The sequence below is a fragment of the Peromyscus maniculatus genome, chromosome 4, assembly GCF_049852395.1.
Source record: "Peromyscus maniculatus bairdii isolate BWxNUB_F1_BW_parent chromosome 4, HU_Pman_BW_mat_3.1, whole genome shotgun sequence".
Taxonomy (NCBI): domain Eukaryota; kingdom Metazoa; phylum Chordata; class Mammalia; order Rodentia; family Cricetidae; genus Peromyscus; species Peromyscus maniculatus.
Window position 1 is genome coordinate 70,239,736 of NC_134855.1, and position 24,703 is coordinate 70,264,438.

A 24,703-nucleotide genomic window follows, 5' to 3' on the forward strand; every position below is an offset into this window, starting at 1 on the left:
CTCAGGGCCTGCCTACTCTCATTGTCCTGGGATAAGCAGACTTGTAGCTTCAGGCTACAGGGATTTCTCTAGCAGCAGATGTTTGCAGCAGCCAGCAACCATGGATCTGGGAAGTAGGCTGGGTGTCCAGGCCCCAAGGCTTCTTCCCAGGGGCCCCTACTCACCTCAATAGCCAGCACCCCAATGGCAAAGGCCCCAGCCAGGTAGACATAGGTTTCGAAGGTGTTGAGGATCACTGTGTAACAGCCCTGGGAAGGAAAGGATAGGGATGAGGGAGGTACATTCTGCAACTGGGGACCATTGTTGGCACTGAAGTCCCTGGTATTGGCCCCAGTGCTCAGCAATACAGGCTGACATTTTCATACTGATGTGGGGATGAGGAAGAATCAGGTCATTGACAGAATTGACAGTATCCCCACTCAGTGACATCCAGTCCCGAGACAAGCTGAAAACTTCCCAAGGCTAACTCAGCCTTAGACCCAGGGTATGAGGAAATGTCCAAGCACCCAGGCTTCCTGGTGCTCTTTAGAAGTTGAGACTGAACCCCGGAGGCAGAGCTGCCTGGGCTTCTTCAATCAGAATGTCCTGTGGTGCCCCACGTCCCAGGGTGGGACAGCAGCTCGCAGAGGTTCACAGTGCCCCTCAGTCCGTCTCTTGACCAGCCTGACTGCTAACTTCTCAGCCCTTCTCCCTCAGGCTCACAGGGGCAGCCACCTCCATGCAACTCATGTGCCTGCTGCCTCTCTAGCACCTTGGGAGACAAGACCTCCCTCACTGGGCCTCAAATACATCATACTTTGTGTCCCTGCCCCTGACCCCTATGGTGGCCACAGACATCCACCCATAACAAGTCCTCTCTGTGAATTATATATACAGCAGTGTTGATGATCAAACCTAGGACCTAATGTTGACCATGCAAATGCTCTACCACTGAGCCACACCCACCCAGCTCCGAATGAAATATATGCATTTTTTTTTTGAGATAGGATCTCATGTAGTCCTGGCTACTCTTGAACTCTCTATGTAGTGGAGGATGACCTTGAACTTCTAGTCCTCCTGACTTTATCACCCGAGTGCTAGGATTACCCAGTTTATGGGGTAGTGGGATGGAACCTAGGCTTCATGCATGCTAGACAAGTCTATTGGTTGAGCTATACCCCAGCTATCCGAAACACATTCTTAAAGAAACAGTTTTCTTTCTTTTATGATTACTGGAATATTCTTTGGGCCCAACTGAGGACTTTCAAATGGTCTGGCTTGGTGGTGTGGCAGGGGTAGGAATTGTACCCATCTATGTGGGGTGACTGTTGGATTTGGGGTTCTGCTGAGGCTGGGGTCTTGGTGTTTAAACCTCTTGCTATTTCCTACTCAGAATCCCACTATCTTTGGCTAGAAGTGGACCCAAGGAGGCTATCTCTGAGCAAGGAGACAGTAGGACCTGATCAGAGACAATGGCCAGGTGGGAGTCACAGTATCTTCCAAGTGGAGGCTGGCTAGGCGCCAAGGAAGAGTGGGGGTGCCTATTCTCCTTGGAGCACCATGGAGTGAGTGGACAGACTGCCTAGACACACACAGACTCCAGCACAAGTGACCCTAGTCAAGCAGCAGGTTGGCTGGTGGAAACTCCCCTGGGACAGGGAAGCCCTTGGCGAGAGTCAGCAGAGGAGATGCTACTACCTACACTTAGCATTCCCTCTGCCAGGAGCTTTCTGGGATTCATGTATCCTCCATGAAGCCCCTAGTGAGAAGTAGCTTATCTGTGGTTTACCTCCTCAGAAACGGGGAGAGAGCAGGTGGGTGGCTCACTTGAGACCACACACACAGCAGGAGGGGAAGCTCAGATCAGAGATGGGCCTGGGATTCCTTTCCCCTTTATCCCGAGGGGACAGAACTATTTCAGAAATGCTGTCCTCTTGTGTCCAAGCCCCTCTATTTTGTCAGCCTGCATCTGACAACACCCTGGGTATCACTCCATGATGGAGCACCCCCATCTGGCAGAGGGACAGAACATCACTCTCTAGATAGTTGTCACAGGGCCTATCCTCCAATGTTCCGGTGTGGGAGGATGTTCCCCACCCTGGTTCCTTCTCATAGTCACCCCAAACCAACCAGAGAGAGGGCAGCTCATCCTGGGCAACAACACCTACATTCTTATCATTAGGATGCCCTTCACAGGCTCCAGGATGAGTACCCCACTGCCCACCTGGGATCCCTGCCTGGATATCTCAAAGGTACTTCACACTCAACATTCCCCAACCTTTACAATGTCCCTCAACACCTGTACTCACACTGAGATTCATCACAAGGCCAGGAATTCACCTCACCACCACTCCAGTCTCTTGTACCATCCTTCCTCCTTGGGACCACTGTTCATGCAGAACTGTTTTGAATTCCTAGCTCCAGGGAAGCCAGAATCCCAAACCAGCCACCTCCACATTCCCGAAGGAACTATATACCACTTCTAGCAGTCTGGCTTGTGGCAGTCACACATGTGTCCTGGGCTTTGTGGAAGGCAGTTCTGAGAGAATCCAACTGGAGATGGTCTCCCATTGGAGGCTCTTAACAGGAAAGACGGCCCCGAGGGAACGCCAGTGAGAGAAGCAGCTCCAGTAGCTTCTGGCCCCACGGAACCCCCAGAGGCTCTGGGATGGAGAATCGATATGGCTGTGTGGTCCTCAGCCCAGGAGACAGCAGGCATGTGCTCATGGGGGAAGTGTCTAGAAACCAGGAACTTGCAGGAGAAAGTTCAGGATGAGGGGTAGGGCGGGGCAGGAGCCTGGCTGTCGGACTCTCTCCCAATCCCACTCAACTTCTGGTCCCTCAGCAGCTCCTTCAGTGAAGGAGCTGTGTATCTCCTCTATGGTCTGCTCGTTCTGTGTAGATCTACCAACACAGCATCTTCTCCCTGTTCTCGGCAGGGTTCTGGGTGGCTGCATTCTGGTGGAAGTGGGGGCGTCACACTTTCTCATAAGGGAAACATCAAAACCCAAATGTTCTTTGTTCATATCCCCTTGGCTAAACGTGTGATTCCGGGCCTTTGACAGACAGGGGGAGAGGCGAGGCTTCTGCCTCACACTCCTGAGCTGCTGTGGACTTTTCACCCCCTGCAGGGGAAGCATCAGGGAAGCAGTTGGGTCAGCAGGCCTCACTATTGGTGAGCAGGTAATGGCTAAAGCCTGTCAGCAGTGGAAGCACGAGACCCCCCCACATCCCTGGTGTTTCCCTTGCTCTGCACATAGGTCCCTGCCATCCAAACCTTCAGCGGCCTGCTCTCTCCGTCGCCTCCGCATCCCGGTGCCCTCCAGCTTTATTCCTGTCTCTTTCCTGAGGGTAGGAAGGCAGGCTTTGTGACAGAGGAGCTGAGCTCTGGCCTGTCCCACATGAGTTCCAGGGACAAGAGCTGAGTTCTTGGTGTCAAGTTGAGGCCCTGGGTTCAGGTCTGAGTCCCACGATGCCCTCCCTTGGGACTCTGAGAAGCTTAACCTCCAGCCCATGCACATCCCAGCTCTTTCTTCGACCAATTTTCACCCTCACAACCACCACTGTGGGCAAGGATCACTTTTGTTCACGGGCTCACCACCTTCCACCTCTCCCTAGACCTGGGTCCCCATGGGAGCAGGGCGGGGCCTTGTCTCTTGTGCTCCACCAGCTCCCAGCATTTGAAATTCTCCCAGGGAAGTCTGGCCAGGGGACAAACCCAGATGTGGCTCTTGTGCTCATCCCCTCCTTCCTCCCTGCCTGCCTGCATCCTCATAAATAGAGTGTATCCCTAAGGAGGACCCCGACCCCCCACCCCTGACTTCTATTATTAGAAGTTTGGAAAACTCACCTTGGAACAACAGCCCCAATTCCCACCCCAGCCTGAACCCAATCGTCTCCCACCAGTGTGATCCTTTCCCCGTTTCCTTGGATCTCAGAGGCATGAGTCGAAGGCCATGCTGCCGCAGCCAGAACGGTCTAAAAAAAGCCCCCGACCACCTTCAGACCCTCCGGGCAGACATTGCTTGCCCCCAGCATTGCCTGTACTGGTGGAGTATCTGCTGGGAGTAGGGCAGTACCTGTTTGTTTATGAATGGATTCCGTCCCAGCTGGCATTCCTCCCTGTTGACCAGCACCCCATCCCGAGTCTGGGGTTCCCTCCGGCAGCAGGCCTTGGGCACCTCCTCACTGTCGAAAGTCAGCAGCCGAAACACTGAGGCCATCTTGAAGTCTTCGGGCCCGTTGACCCCACAGCAGCCAAACTAGAAGAGAACGGAAAGTGGGAGCTGGAGCTGGAGCAGAGGGGATGTCAGCCTCGGCCAGGGCCCAGCTCCCTCTGCCTTCCTTGTGACGGTGGTGATGGCCAGTGTCCCTGGGCTTCGGGTCCTCTCTGTAAGAGGGGCATGGCAGTCTGTTCCATACCTCATCAGCACTTGGTAAGCACTTCACATATAGTTGCTATGATTTTAGAACATGCTATGCTAATTATTATTGTTACTTTGGCATGTGTGTAGTTGTTCATGTGCAGGTGTGTATGTGTGTGTGTGTGTGTGTGTGTGTGTGTGTGTGTGCGCGCGCGTGCGCGCGCGCACGCGCGCGCGCAAGCAGAAGCCAGAGGTCAGTCTCAGATGTCATAATTCAGGGGCTGTCCTTTTTTTTCTTTTTCCAAGACAAGGTTTCTCTGTGTAGCCTTAGCTGCCCTGGAACTTGTCCTGTTGACCAGGCTGGCTTTGAACTCAGAGATCTGCCTGCCTCTGCCTCCTGAGTTCTGGGATTAAAGGCGTGCGCCTGCATCACCCAACTGTATCTTATTTTTTGAGACAGGCGTTTTACTGGTATCTGAGGCTCATAGATTAGGCTAGGCTGGCTGGCTAGTAAGCCCCAAGGATCTACCTGTCTCCTCTTCCCCGGTGTTGGGATTATAAGCGTACGTCCTAACACCTGGCTTTTACATGGGCACTGGGACTTGAACTCAGTTCTTTGTGGTGTCACAATAAGCACGTCACTAACTCAACCATTTTCCCAGCCCCTGTACTAATTATTATTAACATCAGTGACAATGGCTATAGCTTTAGGACTGAAGTCAGGGGCAGTGAACAGATTTTGTGGAGAGTCTGGATGTGGATTCACTAGCTGTGACAGCTTAGAGTGCTGTGCAAATGATGATTCACAGGCCAAGAATGGGATCAGTGATTCTTGCTTGACTGGTGATGTCTGGCACAGGCAGGGGACTGGAAGCACTCTAGAGGCTGACCCCTAGACCCTTTCCAGGTCAACATTATGGCTTTGGATGCTCACGCATTCCAGGATGGCATGGCAAGGGGCCACTCACTGTGATCATGACCGAATTCCAGGTGGCAGAGAACACGTCCGTGTCATTATTGCCTTGGTAGTGCTTGGTGAGCTCCTTGGTGAAGAACTCGCGGGTGAGCTGGGGACAGAGGAGAGGATGCTGAGTCTGCTGAGTCTGGCCTCCCAGGTCATCCTGAGCTGCCCGTTTGGGGCAGGCACCCCTTCCCAAGGCTTGGGGTCTTGCTGTGTCATCATAGGCCACTGCTATGACAAGGCTGTCTGCACACACAGTGCCCAGCTAACCCCAGGATGGAACACACTAGGGAACCCTGCTCAGCCTAGCCGCTCTTCTCAGAGAATGGGCACTGGGGAGGTGGGGCAATTGTCATCCCGTCCTTCAGAATCAGCAGGTGGCAGGCCCGACCTACGGGAAGCCAGGGTGTGGGTAAAGAGGGAGCCTTCAGTGACCCCATTGCTCCTGGCTGTGTCCTCAATGTCACTGTTCCTCAAGCTGGCTCCTTGTCCCAGGCCAGCCCACGTGTCTCATCCTTCCTTCTCTCCTGTTTGGAGCCCAGGCCCTTCTAGCTGTGGTGCCAGGCCTTGCCCACTAGGCTCAGGGCAAGGAGCTGGATGAAGCTTCTGGAATGCATGGCCCATGATGTAGGCTAATCAGAGGGGCTGGTAGCCTACTATGACACACAACATGCCCAGACTGGGTTTGTCCTCTCCCACCACCTGATCACGTGACACCTGTCATCAGGCTGTTATTGGGTTGGATATAAATTCTAGAATCAGGCTGGAGCTAATATCAGGTGGTTCAGGAGAGGGGACCCATAAGCACCCCTGGGTGAGGACTTCTGGAAATACTCCTACAGAAGGAGGACTGCACTGGGCTGGCTTGCTCTGGCCCCTGGCCCCTCCCTCAGGTGCAGGTCATGTTTAGGCTTGTGGGACAGCTCGTTCTAAGAGACTCTTTGGGAGGGGAGGCAGGGGTCACTCTGCAGCCCCCGTCCTCGGTGGGCAGGGAGGGCAGCAGGGTGGGAAGCCGAGTGGTACATACGTGTTCCCTGAAGATGAAGGCCAGGATGGCTGCTGAGAGCTCTACCAGGAAGATGACCAGGATAAACAGGAAAAACTGCAGAGAGAAGGCGACCGTGAGGCCCACGTGGGCACCGTTTTACCACGCCCCCTGCTGTGATAGATGGGGTGCACTCATCCTGTGAAGCAGACCTTTGCTGCCATAAATCACCGCTCTCATAACAAACACGCCAAGGAGCTGCCCTTGGAGGCACAGAGTTGCAATAAAAGGTATGAGCAACGCAGGCAGATACATCTGTCTTCCCAGCACATGGTCACTGGGAGAGGTGGCTTTGTAGAGTGTACAACCTGAGCAGCCCTACCTGGGGGCCCTGGGAGGAGGCTGCTGCTGGAATTTGCTTGGGGACATTTCCCTCTATGAATTATCCAAGCTGTGGGATCCTGAATTTTGGGGGATTCCAGGCTGGGTTCCCTACCCTATTAACCTCAAGGCCACTTTTTTCCCTGCCCCAGTGTCTCTGGTTGCCATGGAAATAGGGAGGCCAGGCTATCTTTAGTAGAAGCAGGGAAGCCATGTTATCTTCAGCTGAAACATAGGCATGAGATTGTCAGCAAGGTAGTGGGACTCCCAGAAAGTCCAGGGGAGGGGAGTTTGATGTCCAACACAAATGATGTCCCTGTCTGCTCCACTCACTAAATTCCTGTGTTCCACAGATTAACCAGGATGCTCTGGTGTGGAGCCCTCCCATGCTGGGTGGTCTCTTGTGCCAAAGTTAAGCTCCAGCCTCACCCCTGAGAGGCTTGCCTGACTTCCCTCAGTGGGCCCTCTCCACATCACAGCATCGAGCAGAGGCACCCCAGCAGGCACCCCAGGACTTTGCCACCAGCTGCAGCCTGCCTTCCTCCAGCACCTGAGAGGACTCACAAATGAACAATTGATCATGCCGACCCTGTGATACGTTATGTGTCTCAGGCACTGGTCCTCACCAACACTGTTCTGGACTTGGCTCAGAAAACAGGAAGAAGCACTTTGGCCTGCCTTCTTCAGTATACTTACAAACTTCATCCTCACCCCTGCTGGGACCACCAGCAGAGGACCCACTGCGAGCACACCCGGGCTGGTCCCTGTGTCCCATCCTCCTGGCCACATTCAGGCTGCTCAGCCTGTATGGGTTGTACTGGACCAGAAGGAGATGAGGGTGTTGGGCTTAGCTTGAGGAAATCTAGGGTCCCTCTTTCCTAATAATACGGGACGGGTAATGAAGATGGATGATATAATGGAGTGAAGATGTCCCCAGGCCGTGGAACATGCCTCTTGCTCAGAACTCAGTCACTTGGCTGTGACTTCCTGGATGCCCTAGGCCATGGTGGATGGCTCTGAGGGATTTTCTCTCATCATTTTCTTTCTCCATCAGAAACCCGTCACTTCGTCCTCATCCTGGGAGACCCAAGTCTTTTTCCCACTGTGGCTTTTCTGCTCCAACACAGCTTCCCCAGAGAGGTCCCAAACTGCTGAGCATGGGCCACTTTGGGAAGAATGAAGGACAGCTGTCAGACAGGCAGGCCTCTAGACCATTGCATAGTCTGTTAACGCAGTGCCTGAAGAGAGGAGGCCTGTCTCAGACTATCCACAACGGGACCATCTCCCGGGCCCACTGCGCTGCCAAGGGAGCAGCCTGTGGGCTCTCTGCATCCCCGATGGCTGTGCGCACCACTGTTTCACCATCGGATGGGCAGGCACTCGGGTTCAAGCTGCCTCTGACCTCTGACACCGGCCCTGGCCCCAGTCTTTCCCATGGCTCTTCTCTATCGCTTTCTCTGGTCCAAGGAAGCTGAGGAGGCGATGACTGGCCCCAAGGTGTGAAGACTGAAAACCCCCAGGCCACCCCTCTCCTGTTTGGGGCTTCTGGCTGCCTCTGTGCTAAGAGAAGGCCTGCATGGCCCGGGGAAGCATGGCAGGTGAGTAGCAGCCTTGCTGGAGACAGTGTGGGACAGCCTGGCACATCTAGGTGGAAAGCTGACTCCAGCTGGAAACCCAGCAGTTCTCAAAGACTGGGGGTGGTGGTGGTCTTGGGCTGAGGACAGGGAGCGGTGTGAAATGGGGCAGGACCCTGGCCGCTGCTCCCCAGTCTTTTCTGCACCCTCTGGCCTGGCTTCCATGAGTCTGGCTATGCCTGGGCAGAGCAGCCACTGAGAGAGTGTCTTTTTGCAGCCTCCCCACCCTCCACCCTGGCAGAGACCTGGCACTTCCGTTGGGCTGGTCATCAGCTCTACTCGACGTGGCCTCCCCAGGGCCCCTCCCCACTCTGTGTCCTCCCTGACGGTTGGCAGGTCCTCTGGCTGTTGACCCCACAGGGAAGCTCCTGATGCTGGCGGTGTCCAGGAGTCACAAATGATGGCTAGCCCTGTGCCCATGCGTGATCGCTTTGCAGTCTTCGTGAGATTGTAGGTGTGAGGTGAGCTTTGCTTGAGAGCAACCTTGCTGATCTGCAGGGAAGACCACTGAGAACCACCGGAAGCCTGGGCACCATCTAGGAAAATAGCGGCCGCCGCGTCCTTGGCTCCTACCACCTCAGTGCTGCATGCCACTCCTGGAGGTCTCCTTCTGCAGCTTGCGGGAGGGGCAAGTGCCCTGGGCAGCAACCCTCCATTTTGCTGCTGGGCTGTGGCTCAAGAGGAGGTGGTGTTGATGCCATTTGGAGGTGACTGCATGTGATGGTACTGCAGTTTGGGGGTGACAGCAGGAGCTTTCAGTTCTTACGAGTTGTGAATGGCCAGCACTGATGCTTTTCATTTCCCATGGATCCAGTCAGGAGCGGAGCTAAGCAAGATGCACATTTTCCCAGTGGATTGTGAGCGCAGAATGACAGCTGGGAAGATCTGGTTATCCCCATTTTACATACGAAGAGTCTTGGGTTCAGAGAGGTTAAGCAGCCAGCCCTGGGATGCACAGCCAAACGTCAAAGCTTAAGCTCTCACTAAAACCTCTGATCTGCCTCCTCCTTGGGCCCCCATCCCAAGCTTCCATTGAGCGCCTGCTCTGAGATACTCTGGGCATGGACCAGCCAACGCACTCAAGGCAGACACAGGCTCACCCGGGGGAGGGCTGCACAGAGCTGAAGCCTCAGGAGAGATGCCAAGAAGAAATGTGGCAAATCTTGGCCCTGGGAAGGGGAAAGAGAAGCCTGCCCAGAGGCCGGGAGCTGGGAGCTCCCACCCAGTGCAGATCTGCCCCGCAGGGTGTGAGTTCAAAGTTCAGGTTGCAATACCTCCACCAGACACAATGCTGTTTCCGCCCTCCTGGGGCTCCTCCAGTCAAGTGACTTCTTCCTGCTCACACAGCTTCCTGCTGCTTGGGACTTTCCCGAGGGGGCCCAGGGGGCCCTCCCAGGGATTCCCACCCTTTGATTTCTACCTCTGTTGAGGACAGCAGAGCCTGGGCACTCTTACCCATGGGGAATGTCCTGGTTCTCCTTTCTAACAAACAGTCCCCAGTTCCCACATAGTAGAGCTCCTGTAACTGTTCAATACCCTCACTCACTCCCCGCTTCTACCCTCTCTTTTCCCTCCCTGCCCTTGTTTGAATTAAAGATACTCTTTAGGTGAGTTGAATATAGGGCTCCTTGTGACACAGGAAATGGCCAGGACAGCATCAGTAGAGCTGGTGATGGGGGACACTGACCCATACATGTGCTATCATCGTTAGCTAGGCTAGCCATTCGGTGACTGGTCACAGGGCCGATTCTCCTCAGACGAAGGCCCCAGAACCAGTCAGGGCTGGCTCCATGTCCAGGTCTTATTGCCACAAACCTTGGAGCCAGGGTCCTGGGATCGCTAAAGCCGTGTTCTGTTTGTCCTGTCCAGACAGCCAGGCTAAGGCGGAAGTCAAAAGCCTCCAGGGAGCCCCCAGATGCCACCAGGGTCTGACTCTGAGGCCCCTCTTCTACAGGAGCAACCACATAGCCAGCTTCAATTTGAGAAAGAGAACTGGTTGGAGCCTTTCTGAAAACCTTCCAGAAGGGGCTCCAGCTCAGTAGGCAGAAGGCTTGCCTAGGATGTCTAGTCCTGGGCTGGGTCCCCAGCAGAGCACAAGCCGGGCATGGGGGCACCTGTAATCCCCGCGTTTGGGGGGTGGTGAGGCAGGAGGATCAGAAGTTCAAGGTCATTATTCTCGCCCCCATAGCAGGCCTGGGCTTACATGAGGCCCTGTCTTAGAAAAACAGAAAAGCTTCTCAAATGATCAATGGCCCTCAACCCCACCCCACCACATACGTGCTACCTGTACATGTGTTTGCACACAATTCACACACTACTACATAACCCACCAAACACGCAACACAGGTACACACACCATATACACATAGCAAAACACATATGCATGTGTAATATGTACACATGCACCCGTAATAAACTGTACAGGGTACCACATGCCACACATGTACCCACAACACACATTCATGTGTCCTTGCACATACATGCACACACTTAGAACACACACACACACACACACACACACACACACACACACACACACGCCCACAGCTCTAGTGTAGTGCTCTTGCACATGATTTTGGCCTGTCCAGATCTATTCTGGGTTGGGGCTGAACAGCGCCGGTTTGGATGGCAGCAGTCTGAGTATTCTGCCTTGCTTCTGATCCACACTGACTTGAGGCTTGTGTGAACCGGGCTTGGGAGCAGAGTGAGCAGGGAACGGAGAGAGGCGGAATGATGGGAAGGGAGAGAAAAGGGAGCAGGAAGAGAAACTGAGAGATGGTGGAAGCCGAGAGGGCAGAGGAGGGGCTGATGTAGAGATGAGCAGGACCAAGTGGAGACAGAGGGGGTCAGCGAGGAGGGGACCCGGCTGGGATAGCTCTTAGCTGTCCTAAGGGGACTAGTCTGATCCAGCCTGTCCCCAGCTCTCAACCTCCTCCTCAGACTTCACAAAAGACAAATGCCCCATTCTCCTCTCCAGCTGGCAGGGTGCAGGGCACACTTAGCCGAGGCTGGCAACGCAGCAGGGCACAGTCTGCTCTCAGCCAAGAGCACAGGCTGCCTTCCGGGCTTGGCTGCTGGGATGGACCCATTAACAGTGATGCATCCCCGGGGACCACGGCGAGGAGGGGAAGGCATGGCCTGCTTTCCAGATCCCTTTTCTCTCCCCTCTCTCTCTTTTATTGAGACAGAACCTAAGGCTGTAGCCCAGGCTGGCCTTGATCTCACAGTAGTTCCGCATTAGCCTCCTCCGTGCTGGGACTACAGGTGTGTACCACCACGCAGGTGTGTACCACCACACAGGGCTTACAAACCCTCTTTTCATGTGTACATATGTGTGTCTGTGTTTTCAGTTAGCATACAAAGCAGCGGGTTTCTTTACGCATTTTCACACCTCTTTAGTTTAGGTTGCTCCCTCATCTCCCCATCTTCTCACCTCTTCCTTCTCAGCACCCCCAATCCACCTTTCATATCATATACATTCTGGTATCTTCCCATTCCCTCCCTTAACGTCCCTTTTTCCCCCCTCTTGGGCCCCTTGCTAGTTTTCTGGCCTCTACCCAGTGCTTACTCCCACATAAATACACATAAATAAAAATTAGAAGCTTGGATCTGCATGAGAAAGAACACGCGCTATTTGTCTTTCTGAGCCTGAGTTACCTCACTTAATGTAATATTTTCCACTTCCACTCATTTTGCCTGAAAATTTAATAAATTTCATTTTTCTTTATGGCTGAATAAAATTCCATTGTGTATATGCACCACATTTTCATCATCCATTCATCCACTTTCTGGCTATTGTGAACAGAGCAACAGTGAACATGGATGTGCAAGCCTCACTGTGGTGTGGTAGGACATGGAACCCTTGGGGCACACGCCTAGGAGTAACACAGACCGGTCATCACACACTGAGACCAGGTCCCTTTTAAAGGCCCTTTCTGGCTGGCCAGCCAGAGAGCTGCTACAGGCAGGAGCTGACGGATGCGGAAGGGACAGTCCACTAGGGGGCGCCCGCAGGTTTCTTTGTCTCTCCTAGTAAAGTTGGCCGCGTTCTGCTCTGAGAAATAAAAGGACCTACAGCTCCCCTGCCGCTCGTGTCACAGGCCATTGCACTTCCTCTCTGGGAGGTGGAGCACACAGCTATGGTAGGAATGAGCCACATGGGGGTGTCTTAATCTGGGAGGAGCCCCAGGCCAGATGTCCTCCTCTAGCAGGCTTGGTGACAGTCTGTAGCAAAGACAGTTTCACTACTTGCACACTTGGCTGTGCCCAGGCTGAAGGGATCCCCCAGGGGGTCTGAACCGAGTGGCCTGCCCTCCAGGAGTGAGGCACTGGCTAGTGTTTTCTGTCCCGGCTCCCGAGCCTGCCGTTTGCCCTGGGCCTCAGTCCATAGTTTTGTGAAGTACTCTCCTCGGGTCCTCTATGAGGAAGTCCTGCAGCCCACCAGCCAAGGTGGCCCTGTCACTGAATTGCATGCTCTCTATGCACAAGGAGCATCTTCAGGTTGGAGGCATGTGTTCATCCCTAAGCAGGAACCCTGCAGCAAAAGCTGAGTTCAACAGTGAAATTCTCTTGGCTCCAGGCCCACAGAAGCTCCTGGGAGAGCATCCCATCCACCAAGACCAGGACAGCAAGCCCACCTCCCCACAGCCTGGAGGAGTCCAGAGAAAAATCATCTGCTGCTGCCTGATCTGCAGAGATTCAGCCTCCAGCATAGCTAGTCGGTCCCTCGACACTCAAAGATGCTGAGGCTGAGAGGGTAAGAAGCCAGATGGGCAGCACAGAGCTGGGTACACACTCACACCCAGGCTTGCCTCCTGCCTAGCACATCCTCCCTTAGTGGCTAGGTCACCTCTCACAGCTTGGGCATGATGGAGGGAAGTTACTCCATGTCTCTGACCCATCTCTAGCACAAAGGGAACTGCAAGGGTACCCCCAAAGCAGGAGTAGGAGGTCGTGATGGTTAACATGGACTGTCAACTTGCCAGGGTCTAGAGTTACCTAGGAGGCAAGCCTCTGGCCATGTCTGTGAGGAAGTTTCTAGGTTGGGTTAACTGCAGAGGGCAGATGTGCCCTATATGTGGGCATCACCACCCCATAGGCTGGGATCCCAGAATGAATAAAAACCAGAAGGTGGGTTGAGCATCAGCATGCATCTCTCTCTGCTTCCTGACTACAGAGACCATGTGACGAGCTGCCTCAAGCTCCTGCCACCATGCCTTCCCCCCTTGATAGATTGCACCTCCAAACTGAGCCAGAAGAAACCGTTCCTTCCCTAAGACGCTTTTGCCCGGCAATTTGTCATAGCGAGGAGAAAAGTAACAGATAGAAAGAATTAACAAGCAGCTTCGGAAAGCATTCCATCTCCACTCCGCAAGTGGAGAGCTGCAGTTGTGATCTGCCTGCAGCCAGCTTGGCTTCGTTACTCAGGCTTTATAGATCAGGGCTTTTGGAGGAAGGAAACCATCCTAGCCAATACCAATGCCCCCGGTGGACTGTACCCTGAGACGCCTGGCTGTTTAGACTCAAGAGGCCGAGGCCTCTCCAAGAACCATGAGCAGAGGCCCTGTGCAAACAGAAGGCTTAGGAGCTGGGGCAGCAGAGCTCGGGGACGGCCTTGTTCCTGGGGAGCAGTAACACTCAGCTCAGACCCCAGGGGGACTTCTTGAGCATGAACACAGTCAAGTGTGTTGTGGCCAAGGGCACTGGCTTGACTTTCGGGAGGGGGGGGGCGGTGGGTAGGGGAGCCAGGAGAAGTCAACTCCCAGAGGCATGGTCCCAGGGTCGCACAGGGTCACTCTGTGTTGGGATGGCAAGGAGTTAGATCTGGGGAGAGGAGGGAGACTGACGTAAGAGGCAGCTAAGAATCTTCAAATGCTAGCTCCACCAAGCAGTCCTCAAGCTGCTCGTCACTGCTCAGCTGTGAAGGAACCAGAACAATCATCTGGGCCTCTCGACTGGTCACAAAGTTAAAATGTAAACCAATGACAGTGAATACTGTCACCAACGCCCACAGGGAAGAGGTATGTTTGTGTCAGTACAGTTAGCTATCTCCCGCCCTTAAACAGCCATCTTGGGTTTGGGGCTACTCAGAACAGACCTTACCAGACCCAAAGTTAAGCTAATAGAACGTAGTTAGTTATTTTTTCCATGGTTGGTCTAAGGAGATGGAGAGGAGTTTTCATGTCAAAAAGCTCAGGTATTGTCCTGAGCAGAACTCAGTTTTCACGCCCACCTCAAAAGCCTCACTGGACCAAGATTTGAGGAGCCAGGTTCTTTGGTCTCTCACACAGACTCATCTTGACCCTCCAAAGCGTGTCTTCCCACCTCTGTCAAATTCAAAGCTCTCTCAACTGGTCTCTGCTTCATGTTTCTGGAAAGGTACTCTGGGACAGTGTCCCTGACCTTAGCCCCCCTCACCCGAGGGGGAGACAACAGTCTAGGGCTTCAGTGATAACCTCTGCACCAACCCCCGAAGGACTGTGGGTACGTAGCAGGACATCTCAGGGCTTCCAGATCACTGACCACAATCAGTGGGCTGGAGACTGAACCCAGGACTTGGTGCGTGGCACGTAGGTTCTCTACCACTGCGTTACATCCCCAGATCTCAGGACTCACTGGCCTTACTGCTGACAGCCACAGAGGTGGGAAGAACCTTTTGGTTTCTGAAACCAGGATGGGCTTGGGAGTCAGCAGCCCTCTAGCCCACCCATAGCAGCCACAGTTAGAGTCGGGGTGAGGGATGGGTCACTCACAAATAGCAGCAGACACCTGTTCTCTCGGACAGCCCCACAGCAGCCCAGGAAGCCCAGAAGAAACAGTAGGCCGCCCATGGCCAGGACGATGTAGGCGCCGGTGGTCAGCAGAGGATTGGTAGCCACAATCTCCCGGAAGCCAGTGGGATCCACGAGGACCCAGATGCCAACGCCCAGCAGGCAGGCTCCTCCCAGCTGTCCATAGGCGGGCATGGGGAAAAGAGGACAGACAGACAGTGAAGTTAGACGTTCCTTCCACACCCTCCCCTCAGTGAGGCCCGGGCCTGAAGTGCTGAGACCTGCAGGGTTAGGCAGGACCTCCACATGCAGGGCCCGAATCTCCACAGCTCACAGGCCGTTTTGAGTCTCCATGGGACTCAAAGTGGCCTTGGCTCCTTGACCTTCAGCATAGCTCATACCCTCTCAATTTATTTTTCTGACCTATGTGTCACCTCAGGCTGTGAAGGACTGTGCCACAGAGGGTTTATTTGTGACTTTCATATGCTTCTTAAAATGTCACAGCTCCAAGCTTAGGAGGTCTCCACACTGTGGCCCAGAGGAGGCCATTGACTTGCAAAAGGTCACCTCTCAAGTTCACGGCAGAGTCAAGGCTGCAGCCTAGATCTCCCTGACACTGAGCAAGCTCTGAGGGGGATGCTAAGTTCACAGTGGCCACGCTAGCGGCAGGGTTTGCTCAATGAACTCCCATTTTTGTTGTTTGTTTTTCAAGTCAGCATTTCTCTGTGTGTATGTAGGCTTGGCTGTTCTGGAACTCACTCTACAGACCAGGTTGGCCTTGAAGTCACAGAGATTCATCTGCCTCTGCTCTCAAGTGCTGGGATTGAAGGCGTGTGCCACCACTGCCTGGCTGAACTCTCATTCTTAAATACGTGCCCAAAGCCTCTCACTGATGCCTTTGCATGGCCCATCTCTCTCTCCATGCCTTGCTCATCTTGGGAGAGAAGCGGCTTAAGCTGGAGCAGGGGTTGCGTCTGATGTGTATTAGCTGTGTGACTTTAGATCAGTGGCTGACTCTTTCTGAGCCTTGGCACCCTCATGGTTAACTAGCGGCTTGAATTCCCACCTCCCACATCAACCCCAGCAGAGAAGTCACAACAGACTTCAGTGGGCAGGACATTCCATTTCTCTTGAGTATGGACAGTATTGGAAGTGGGTCTGCTGTGTGTGGCACTGGGTTGACATTGAACCTGGGGGCCAACAGGGCCTGATGCTCCCGGTGGCACAGGTGAAGACAGCGGGTAGGTTGGGGATCACTGCCAGCTCTGGCTTACTCAGCAGGCCTGTGAGCTGTGGCCGAGCTGAAAGGCTGGGTGAAAAGCCACTGGCAGGTGCATCAGGTGGGGTGGGTGGACAGACTAGAGGAGAAGAGGGCAGGCCGGAGGAGAGGCCAGAGCTGATTGTTGCATCCTAACTTTTGCCTCAGTTTCCCCACAAATCCTCCAGGAAGGTCTGCTCCTCTCATCACTGTGAGTGGCTTTGGAGTTGAATAGTCATCTGCTGAGAGCTGACAAGGAGGGTCCAGGCATGGGAAAAATGGGCTGGGGTTCCCAGCTAGGAGAATGCCACTTTGTCTATAGGCTGCCTAGCTCCAAGGTCCAGGAGTGGGTTCCAAGGAAACACCACAAGATGTGAAATTGGACGGGCAGAAATGCAGACAGCCTGCCACTGCTAGCAAAGAGACTATTCTTCCAGGACTGTGCCCAGGGGCCAGTGGTGGTGCCTGAACTAGAGAGCCAGGCTTGGTCAGGGAAGCCCCTGAAGGCCCAAGAAGGGGGGGGGGCTCTGCTACTGGAAGGGGCGGCGGGCCTGAGCAGGGAACTGGGTGGGCTGCTAGCATGGAAGAGGCTTCCTGATGCCAGGGCCTCTGCCCCTTCACACCCAGCCCATGGTTTGGAGGGAGATGGACGAACCTGTGCTGTACGGGCCACATTCTAGTCACCTTGTTCATTATCTTGCTCAATTTTCAAAAAACCTGTTTTAATGAGTCATTAAGAGATGAAGATGTCAGCCAGGCGGTGGTGGCGCACGCCTTTAATGCCAGCACTCGGGAGGCAGAGGCAAACAGATCTCTAAGTTCAAGATCAGCCTGGTCCAGGACAGCCAGGCCTACACAGAGAAACTCTGTCTTGAAAAACAAAACAAACAAAAGAGGAGAGATGAAGATGTTGAGGTTTGGGGTGATGAAATGTGTTTCCAAGGCGCAGAGCTGGGGTGCCAAGGCAGACTCCTCTGAGAAGCTTCCAGTTACAAAGATGGCTGTAAGCCTGGCTTGATCGTGTTGGGGGGCATGGTAAGCAGGTGCACGTGTGTGTGTGTGTGTGTGTGTGTGTGTGTGTGTGTGTGTGTGTGTGTGTGTGTGCATGTGGAGGCAAAATGTCAACCCTAGATGTTGTTCCCCAGGAGCAAGCCACACTTTTTGGGACAGTGTTAGGTTAGGCAAAGTCCTGGGGATGTCTCCCAGAGCTGGAGTTACAAACATGTACCTTCACATTTGGCTTTTTATGTGGGTTCTGGGGACTGAACTCGGGTTGTAAATGAGCCACCTCCCTAGTCCCTCTAGCCTGTCCTTCGCCAGAGGCTGTCCCGTCTCAGGGCCTGGTGGAAATGTCTGCTGTGATGGGAGTAGAGGTGGGAACTCAGGGACAGGGCAGTCAATGCCAGGCCTTCCCGGAAGCCCACTGGTCAGGCTCATCGAGCTCTGGGTACTTAGCTTCCTGTGGTATTTTAGGGAGGAGGCTAGGCTTGTCAGCAGCAGAGACCAGGGGAGACCTGGGGGAGACCCAGGGGAGACCCAGGGGAGACCCAGGGGTACTTACAAATACGAAGAAGTTGAAAACAAACATCAGGTACTTCATGCAGCTCAGACAGTCGCCCTCCATGGTGTTCGGCCTAGAAAACACAAGGACACTCAGTTCTTCACCTGGAGACACTCAGATTCTCACAGTTGGAGCCCAGCCCAGCCCCACCCAGGAGCCCCAGTCCCAACTCCTCTCGAAAGGGTGAAGATTGGCTCCTTGTTGGGTCAGCACTGGGTGAGGACAGCTGGAACTTTAATCTGGAACTTTAATTCTTATTCTCTAGTTCCCTGGCTCTGGTCTGCCATCGTCCTCTGAAGTGCATACCACATACCACACCACACACAGACACACATTACACACTCCATATGTTTTACACTATATATGTATATATATAACACATACACACACACTATTACACTTCATATATTACATACACATACACACACAATTACACTCCATATATCACATACACACTACACACACACTATTACATTCCATATATTATATACGTACACTACACACACACACACACACTATTACACTCCATATAATACATATACACACTACACACACACATACACACACACTATACACTCCATATATTATATACACACACTACACACACACACTATTGTACTCCACATATTATGTACACACACTACACACATACACTATTACACTCCACATATTATGTACACACACATACACGCACACTATTACATTCCATATATTATGTACACACACACACACACACACACACACACACACACACACACACACAAATAGGTGCCAAGAAAGAGACTGTCCATGGAGTGTAAGGTCCTTTGTCGTGGTCCTCATTCCACTGAGCCCCAGAATATGGAGAGCAGCTATAATGAAGGCCATGAGGACAGATTACCTCTACCACCCTCAAGGCTGGCCAGATCACACAGTCTCTGTGGGTTTTGGCTTTAGAGTCTAGACCCCAAATGGCCCCGAAATACTAGGCTCCCTGGAGACTTGCAAAGATGGGGGATTAAAAAGCTGAACCCTTGCAGGGTTCCCCCTCCATACCTAGCTGAAGGCTCCATCCTGTCAGCTCCTCCCTCTTGCTCAGACACTCCCTAAACCCCAGGGACCTGCGGCAGCATGGAGGGAGAAGGGGGCAGTCTACAGGATAGGCACTGGGAGTATGGCTGAGGTCAGGAGTTCTCTAACTGGGTTCCCTGAGGCCAGACAAACCCTGCTTATCTTCAGTATTCTCCACCCCTACCTGGACCCGGGACTCAGCCCTTCATCTCCAGCAGGCTTAGAGCACAATGTCTTAGATTGGAAGCTCCCTGGGGAGGAAATCCTGTTTTCAGATTGCTTGGGAGAATGATGGCTGTTTGATAAAGGAAGGCCATTACGTAGATAAAGTCCTTCAATCCTGGCCTAGAAGCATGGAAGCAGGGCCAGTGTTCAGGGCCGACCTGACCTGGTGTGAACCCAACTCTCTCACTAGGGGTATAGGACAGGGGAAGTGTAGTAGAGAGCAGGCTGGGAGTCTCCTCGTAATGTCCTTCCTCAAGACAACCCTAGGAGACAGGAGCGACAGCCTGGACCTGTTGCCCAGAGAGCCCTCATCCAAGCCTCTGAGGGTCCTAGGCTTACAGCTGCATGCCATGCAACTTTCTGCTTCAAGTAGAATAGAAGCTTGAGGCTTTGAGGGGTGCTTAGGTCTGACACAACCAAGTGCTGACTTAGGATTGGCCTGGGTACCTTACGTCACCAGCACATCACTGAAAGTCATCATTCTTCCCGAAGAGTTGAGAAGTTTCAATGCAGCCAATGACATGTAGCCAGCCAGTGATGGACCCTGCCTGGGGCAGCCCAGCACCCTGTGGGCACCACCTGCTGTGGGTGCTGTGTGGTTACTCAAAAGTACACACGGGCCTCCGGGAGACTTGCTTCCCCAAGAGCCATGGCCAGTGTGTTCACTGAGACACTTCCAGTGTGTCCAGGACAGACAGGCACAGTGGCATCAGTTAACACAACTTCGTCAGGGAGTGAATGAATGCATGGCAGAAAAGAGAAATAAAAGACAGAATGGCAGAGTCAGCAACTCAGAAACTGAAGGGGACAGATGACAGAGTGATCAAGGAGGGGCACGGGAAAGGATTCACAGACTGGACAGTCAGAGTTGGGGTCAATGTGGGGGGGGGGAGGAAGTGTCACCTGGGTAGCTCTCCGGGAGTCAGCAGGACGAAGTCTCCTAGTCAGAGGGACTGAGGTGCGTCTCTCACCAGCCCAGCTTGTCCTGGAAGAGAAAGATGACCGTTATATGATATTGGGCACTGAGGTACAATGAACGCAGGGCTCCAGATGAGCACACAGGTGATGGCTTACTAACTGGCCATGGCTCTAATGAAAAGCTGTCAAGATGTGAGGCCATGCCGGCTGGGGAGGGCTGCTGCTCTGGTTATCTCCTTCCTACACAGCTGTCCCCAGTACCCTGCTGGCTGCACACGAGCCATGTCTTCATGTGGGTTCTGCCATGGTCTTCATCAGTGCTGCCCTGAGGTGGCAGGCTTGGGTGGCCACCCATCTGATGCCACCTGGGCATCTATCACACCTCTGCAGCAGGGCCATGCCACCACGTCCTTCCCAGCAACCACAGGCTGCCATCAGGGAGAAGTCTGCTGCAGGGAGCCTTTCTTGGTTCTGCATGAAGATTGGCTGGAAGGTTCCTCTAGAGAGCCCATTCCTAGCAGTGCAGAGGAAGCTGGGTTTACTCTGTGGAGGCTTGTGTTGATCACCCATGGGGGGCGTTCTACAGCCCAGACCTACTTACAGACGGTGTTAGAGAACAGACCCAGGAGGAGGTCTGTACTCCGCCAGTGGAGCTGGGGGTTGAGAGTTCTTCCCAGGAGAGATGGGAGGATTTTAAGGTCTTCAAACACCTGCTCAGATGCTCTTCCTCAAGTGAAAGCCCACTTGGGGCCAGTGAAGTATATTCTGGGTGACATATTCTCCTTTTTCCTACCATCCCTTCTTTTATTCATCCACTAGTCAACTGATTCATCTGTCTACCCATCCATCCATCCATCCATTCATCCATCCATCAGTCCATCTGTCCATCCACCATCCACCTATTTATCCATCCATCCATCCACCCACCCATCCATCCACAGTCCACCTATCCATCCATCCATAGTCCACCTATCCATCCATCTACCTATCCACCTACCCTCCCATCATCCAACTACCCACCCACCCATCCACTCACACTTCCACAGGGATACTTCACTGGACAAGATGAAGCCACCTGACTTGTCACAGCTCTGGGGTCATTCAAGAGGTGTGACTCTGCAGCTAATCCATACTTGGTCATGGGTCTTAGAGGAGCAGGACTGGGTCATAGTTTCCCAAGTGCTCCTCTTCCCTTGCCCGATCCCAGCCCTGGTCCAGCACCATCACACCTGTCTATCACCCCAGGCCACGGTCCTAATTGTGCTGTCCATCATTTTCCTCCGAATACAACTGCTGGGGGCAGGGAATGTGGGCTGCACAGGAGCCAACCACCTAGTGTCTAGGAGGAGTGGGTGGCCAGCACTTACCTCCTCACCAAGGAGCACCCACCACATACATGCTGTCTGCTGGCACACAGGGCTCCCCATCTTTGAGGTTGAACCCCACCTGTTGCCCCATTCCTCCTCTCTGTCCTCCTGGGGAGCCTGTCCCACAGTCTGGCTCCTATCTGCCTAGAAAATGTGGCTCCAATCATTTCATCACTGCTTCTTAGAGTCTGGGACAGCCCCTGCCTTACCAAGTCACTTGGGACCTTGGGACAGTCACTCTGAGAACCGCAATGTCAGTTTTGAAAACAAACTGGGGAGAAAGAATCAATAGTGCCAGAGCAGAGAGAAGACGTGGGAGGCTGAGGCTCTGTGGCTCTCAGTGTTATCACACATCAGAAGTAAATGGATGTCTGACCCAGATCACTGGTTATGTGTGGAGCAGGGTGTGGCGAGGACCGTGGATGCAGCGCATGGTCGGCATGGGTACAAATGGCTTTTCCCTAAGTGGCCCCACATTCAAATTAATTGTTCCAATACTGTGCCAATTAATAGTAACTATAATATGGAGCATTTATCAAGTGCCTGGCTCGGTGTGGCCCTCTCCTGTGTTCTCTTATTCAATATTTACCTAGGAGATGGGTCCCAGTATCCGCTCTTACAAGTAAGGAAACTGAATTAGAGATGATAACTAAGTTGCCTGAGTTCACCGATCTGCTTAGTAAGATCTTTCTGATCCAGACATGGGTCATTTAACTGGAAACCAGAGCTCCTGGCAAAATAGTGTCCATGGGACATGAAGGCAGAGAAAGCCCCGAGAGAGGAAGAGCCGCGCCTTGGTCCCCAACATCCCTGACCTGAGCTGAGTAGCCAAGCACAGAGCCTGGGAAAGATGCTCTTTTCCTCCCCTGAGCCAGCTGGAGGCTGTAGGGGCAGGACCCAGCTCTACCATCCCCTGACAGATGGCAGACACCCTTAGGCCCAGAGAGGGCAGGGATGGGGCTGAGGTTATGAAGCACCCTGGGGCTTTCCTCAGCAGGCCCCTGCCTGGGCCAGACAGCTTTATTAATCTTGCCCCTCTCATGGCCCCAGATGGCAGCTTGGCCCATCTGCAGGGATATGGGGCTGGGAGGGGTGCTCTGAGTAAGAATAGCTGGGTTCATAAATCACTCCTTTTGCCTTCACTGCCCCAAGAGCAGGATGCAGAGACCCCATCTGAGGAAGCACACCCAGGCCCAGCTTATCCTGTATACATCTGTGCCAGCAGAGGGTGCTGTGGTCCAGGGCAGAGCCATTCCATTGCTGGGTCCCAGAGCAACCAGTGTTCAGATTCTACTCCAACAAGCATGTGTGTGTGTGTGTGTGTGTGTGTGTGTGTGTGTGTGTGTGTGTGTGTGTGTGTGTGTTCCTGTCTCCTCTCCTCTGGAGGAGCCTGCACCCCCTCACCTGGAACATGAAGACACTCAGCTCCAACTCCCTATGCCCTGCCCATGATCACTGCCAGGATGGAAGAGCTTGATTAGCTGCAAAGATCTGAACACCCAGCACATTCATTGCTTCTCCTCTCTTCTCCCAGTACCTACTGGAGCCAACCATGGGCTTGGTCCAATGGAGGCCAGTGGCTGTATTCTCCCTCACTGCCCCCACCACCGCTCAAGTCTAGTGAAGATCAATAACCAATCCTCAGAGAACGGTGTTAACAGCAGCATCTTCTGAGTGTCCTGGACATGCCAGGATGGACACAGAATAATGTGCTCCAGCCCAGTGTGTCTTGAGGGGACCTGGAGGTTTTCAGGGGGCAGGGAGAGACAGTGAAAGGACTGACTTTTGGAAGCTGATGACGATGATGCCAGGGTCTGTAAGCTCACTTGATCCTCAGCAAAAAACCCAGCAAAGTGCATGATCTTGTCACTAAATGGATGAAGCCACGAAGCCAGCAAGTGGCTAGAAGGTCCCAGAACTGGAAAAACCATACGCAGCCGAGCGGGGCCCTGAAACCCACACTAACATGTAAAGCACTTGTGGGAACAGCACCAGTCTTGGCCATCAAGTTCTGGCTAGGGGGTGGGGAGGGCTCTTTTGCTCACTGACTGTGCCTCTGGGCCTCTTCCCAAGACAGACGGGCTGGGCTCATAAACAAGCAATTGGCCCGAAATCCTGGGGAGTCTGCCCATGGCACAGGGCAGACACAGGGAAGGGGGGGTGGGTGGTGAAAGCCTAATTAGGCTCCAGAGGGGCGGTGCCTGAGGGGAGGGCTGCTGTAGTGAAACTGAATTCAAAGGACAGCCTTTCCTGCTGGGTGCTCAGTGAGCCGTGAATGTCCGGGGGGGCCATGGGACAAGGCAGCAGCTGGGAGGCCCCATCGAACTTGTGAGTTCAGCCAGGTTTGGGGCTCTGCCATCGCCCCTGCACCGAGGCATTCAGACCCTTCCTGGGGTCCCACCCACTGGGGAATTCTCAAAGACAGCAACTTGGTGGGGACTGTCTCCTAGTTCTCATTTCACAAGGCATGCCCAGAACCCCAAGCCCCGACAGCCTGCTGCCCGGCCCTTTACCCTGCATCCTCCTCAGAACTGTACTTTGCCTTGGGCTGACACTCCAAAGCACTTGGCACACTGTCCTCGCTGGGTCCTCCACGCTGGGAGGTGGCATTCCTGTGTTTCAGATGAGGACATGGCTCATCAGCCCAAACACACTAGAGGTCGGAGGAACTACTGAGACGAAGTTCTCTTTCCCAGGCTAAGTCCTCCAGGGAGGTGGCTCCTGGGACAGACAGACAGCCTGCTGAACTCCCTGTAGTCCTAAGGGCTGGGCTTTACATCAGCTGCAGAAGCCCAGGTCCCAGGCCTTGCTCAGCAGGTCCTCTCTGTCTCATAGTGGCTGCGCCTCGCCTCACCCTCATCTGCTCTCCCTTCCTACCTTTCATCCCTCAGAGCCTGGTTGGAACGCAACCCTTTGAAAGGCTTAGTGATCCATCCCAAAATACTCAGGGCTGTTGCTGGGGCAACCTGGCCCATCACACATCCAAGACTGAAATGTTGAATGGGTTCACGGGTATTAAGAGGGCCTGGGAACTGGGAGGGCAGGGGCACAGGTCTGAGTGGGAGGGAGGGGGTAGGGGACCCCAGGAATTCCTAATGGAGCTGCCCCTAACCCCCCTTCCCCACAGGAAAAGGCAAGAAGGCTCCTGGTCATTGTTTGCTGTGACTAAGTGTCTGACAGGCTCAAACAGGTGACATGGAGAAGTCAGGCAGAGGGAGAGACAAGGAACTGGCTGGCTGAGAGAATGTGG

At 53.6% G+C, this 24,703-nt stretch overlaps 1 protein-coding gene across 2 annotated transcripts in view; it reads right to left on the minus strand.

Annotated features, from left to right (window-relative positions):
- The window catches only part of Tspan18 (tetraspanin 18), a 142,609-nt gene that overhangs the window by 3,651 nt on the left and 114,255 nt on the right, over positions 1–24,703 (minus strand). For both annotated transcript variants that reach the window (XM_006995413.4, XM_076570118.1), the window contains 7 exons: positions 20,072–20,153; positions 17,894–17,966; positions 15,057–15,251; positions 6,332–6,406; positions 5,312–5,410; positions 4,059–4,241; positions 165–248 (listed from right to left, as the gene is read on the minus strand). In XM_006995413.4, coding sequence (XP_006995475.2) covers positions 165–248; positions 4,059–4,241; positions 5,312–5,410; positions 6,332–6,406; positions 15,057–15,251; positions 17,894–17,956 — 699 coding nt within the window. In that variant the 5' untranslated portion in view covers positions 17,957–17,966; positions 20,072–20,153. The remainder of the gene's footprint in view (positions 1–164; positions 249–4,058; positions 4,242–5,311; positions 5,411–6,331; positions 6,407–15,056; positions 15,252–17,893; positions 17,967–20,071; positions 20,154–24,703) is intronic.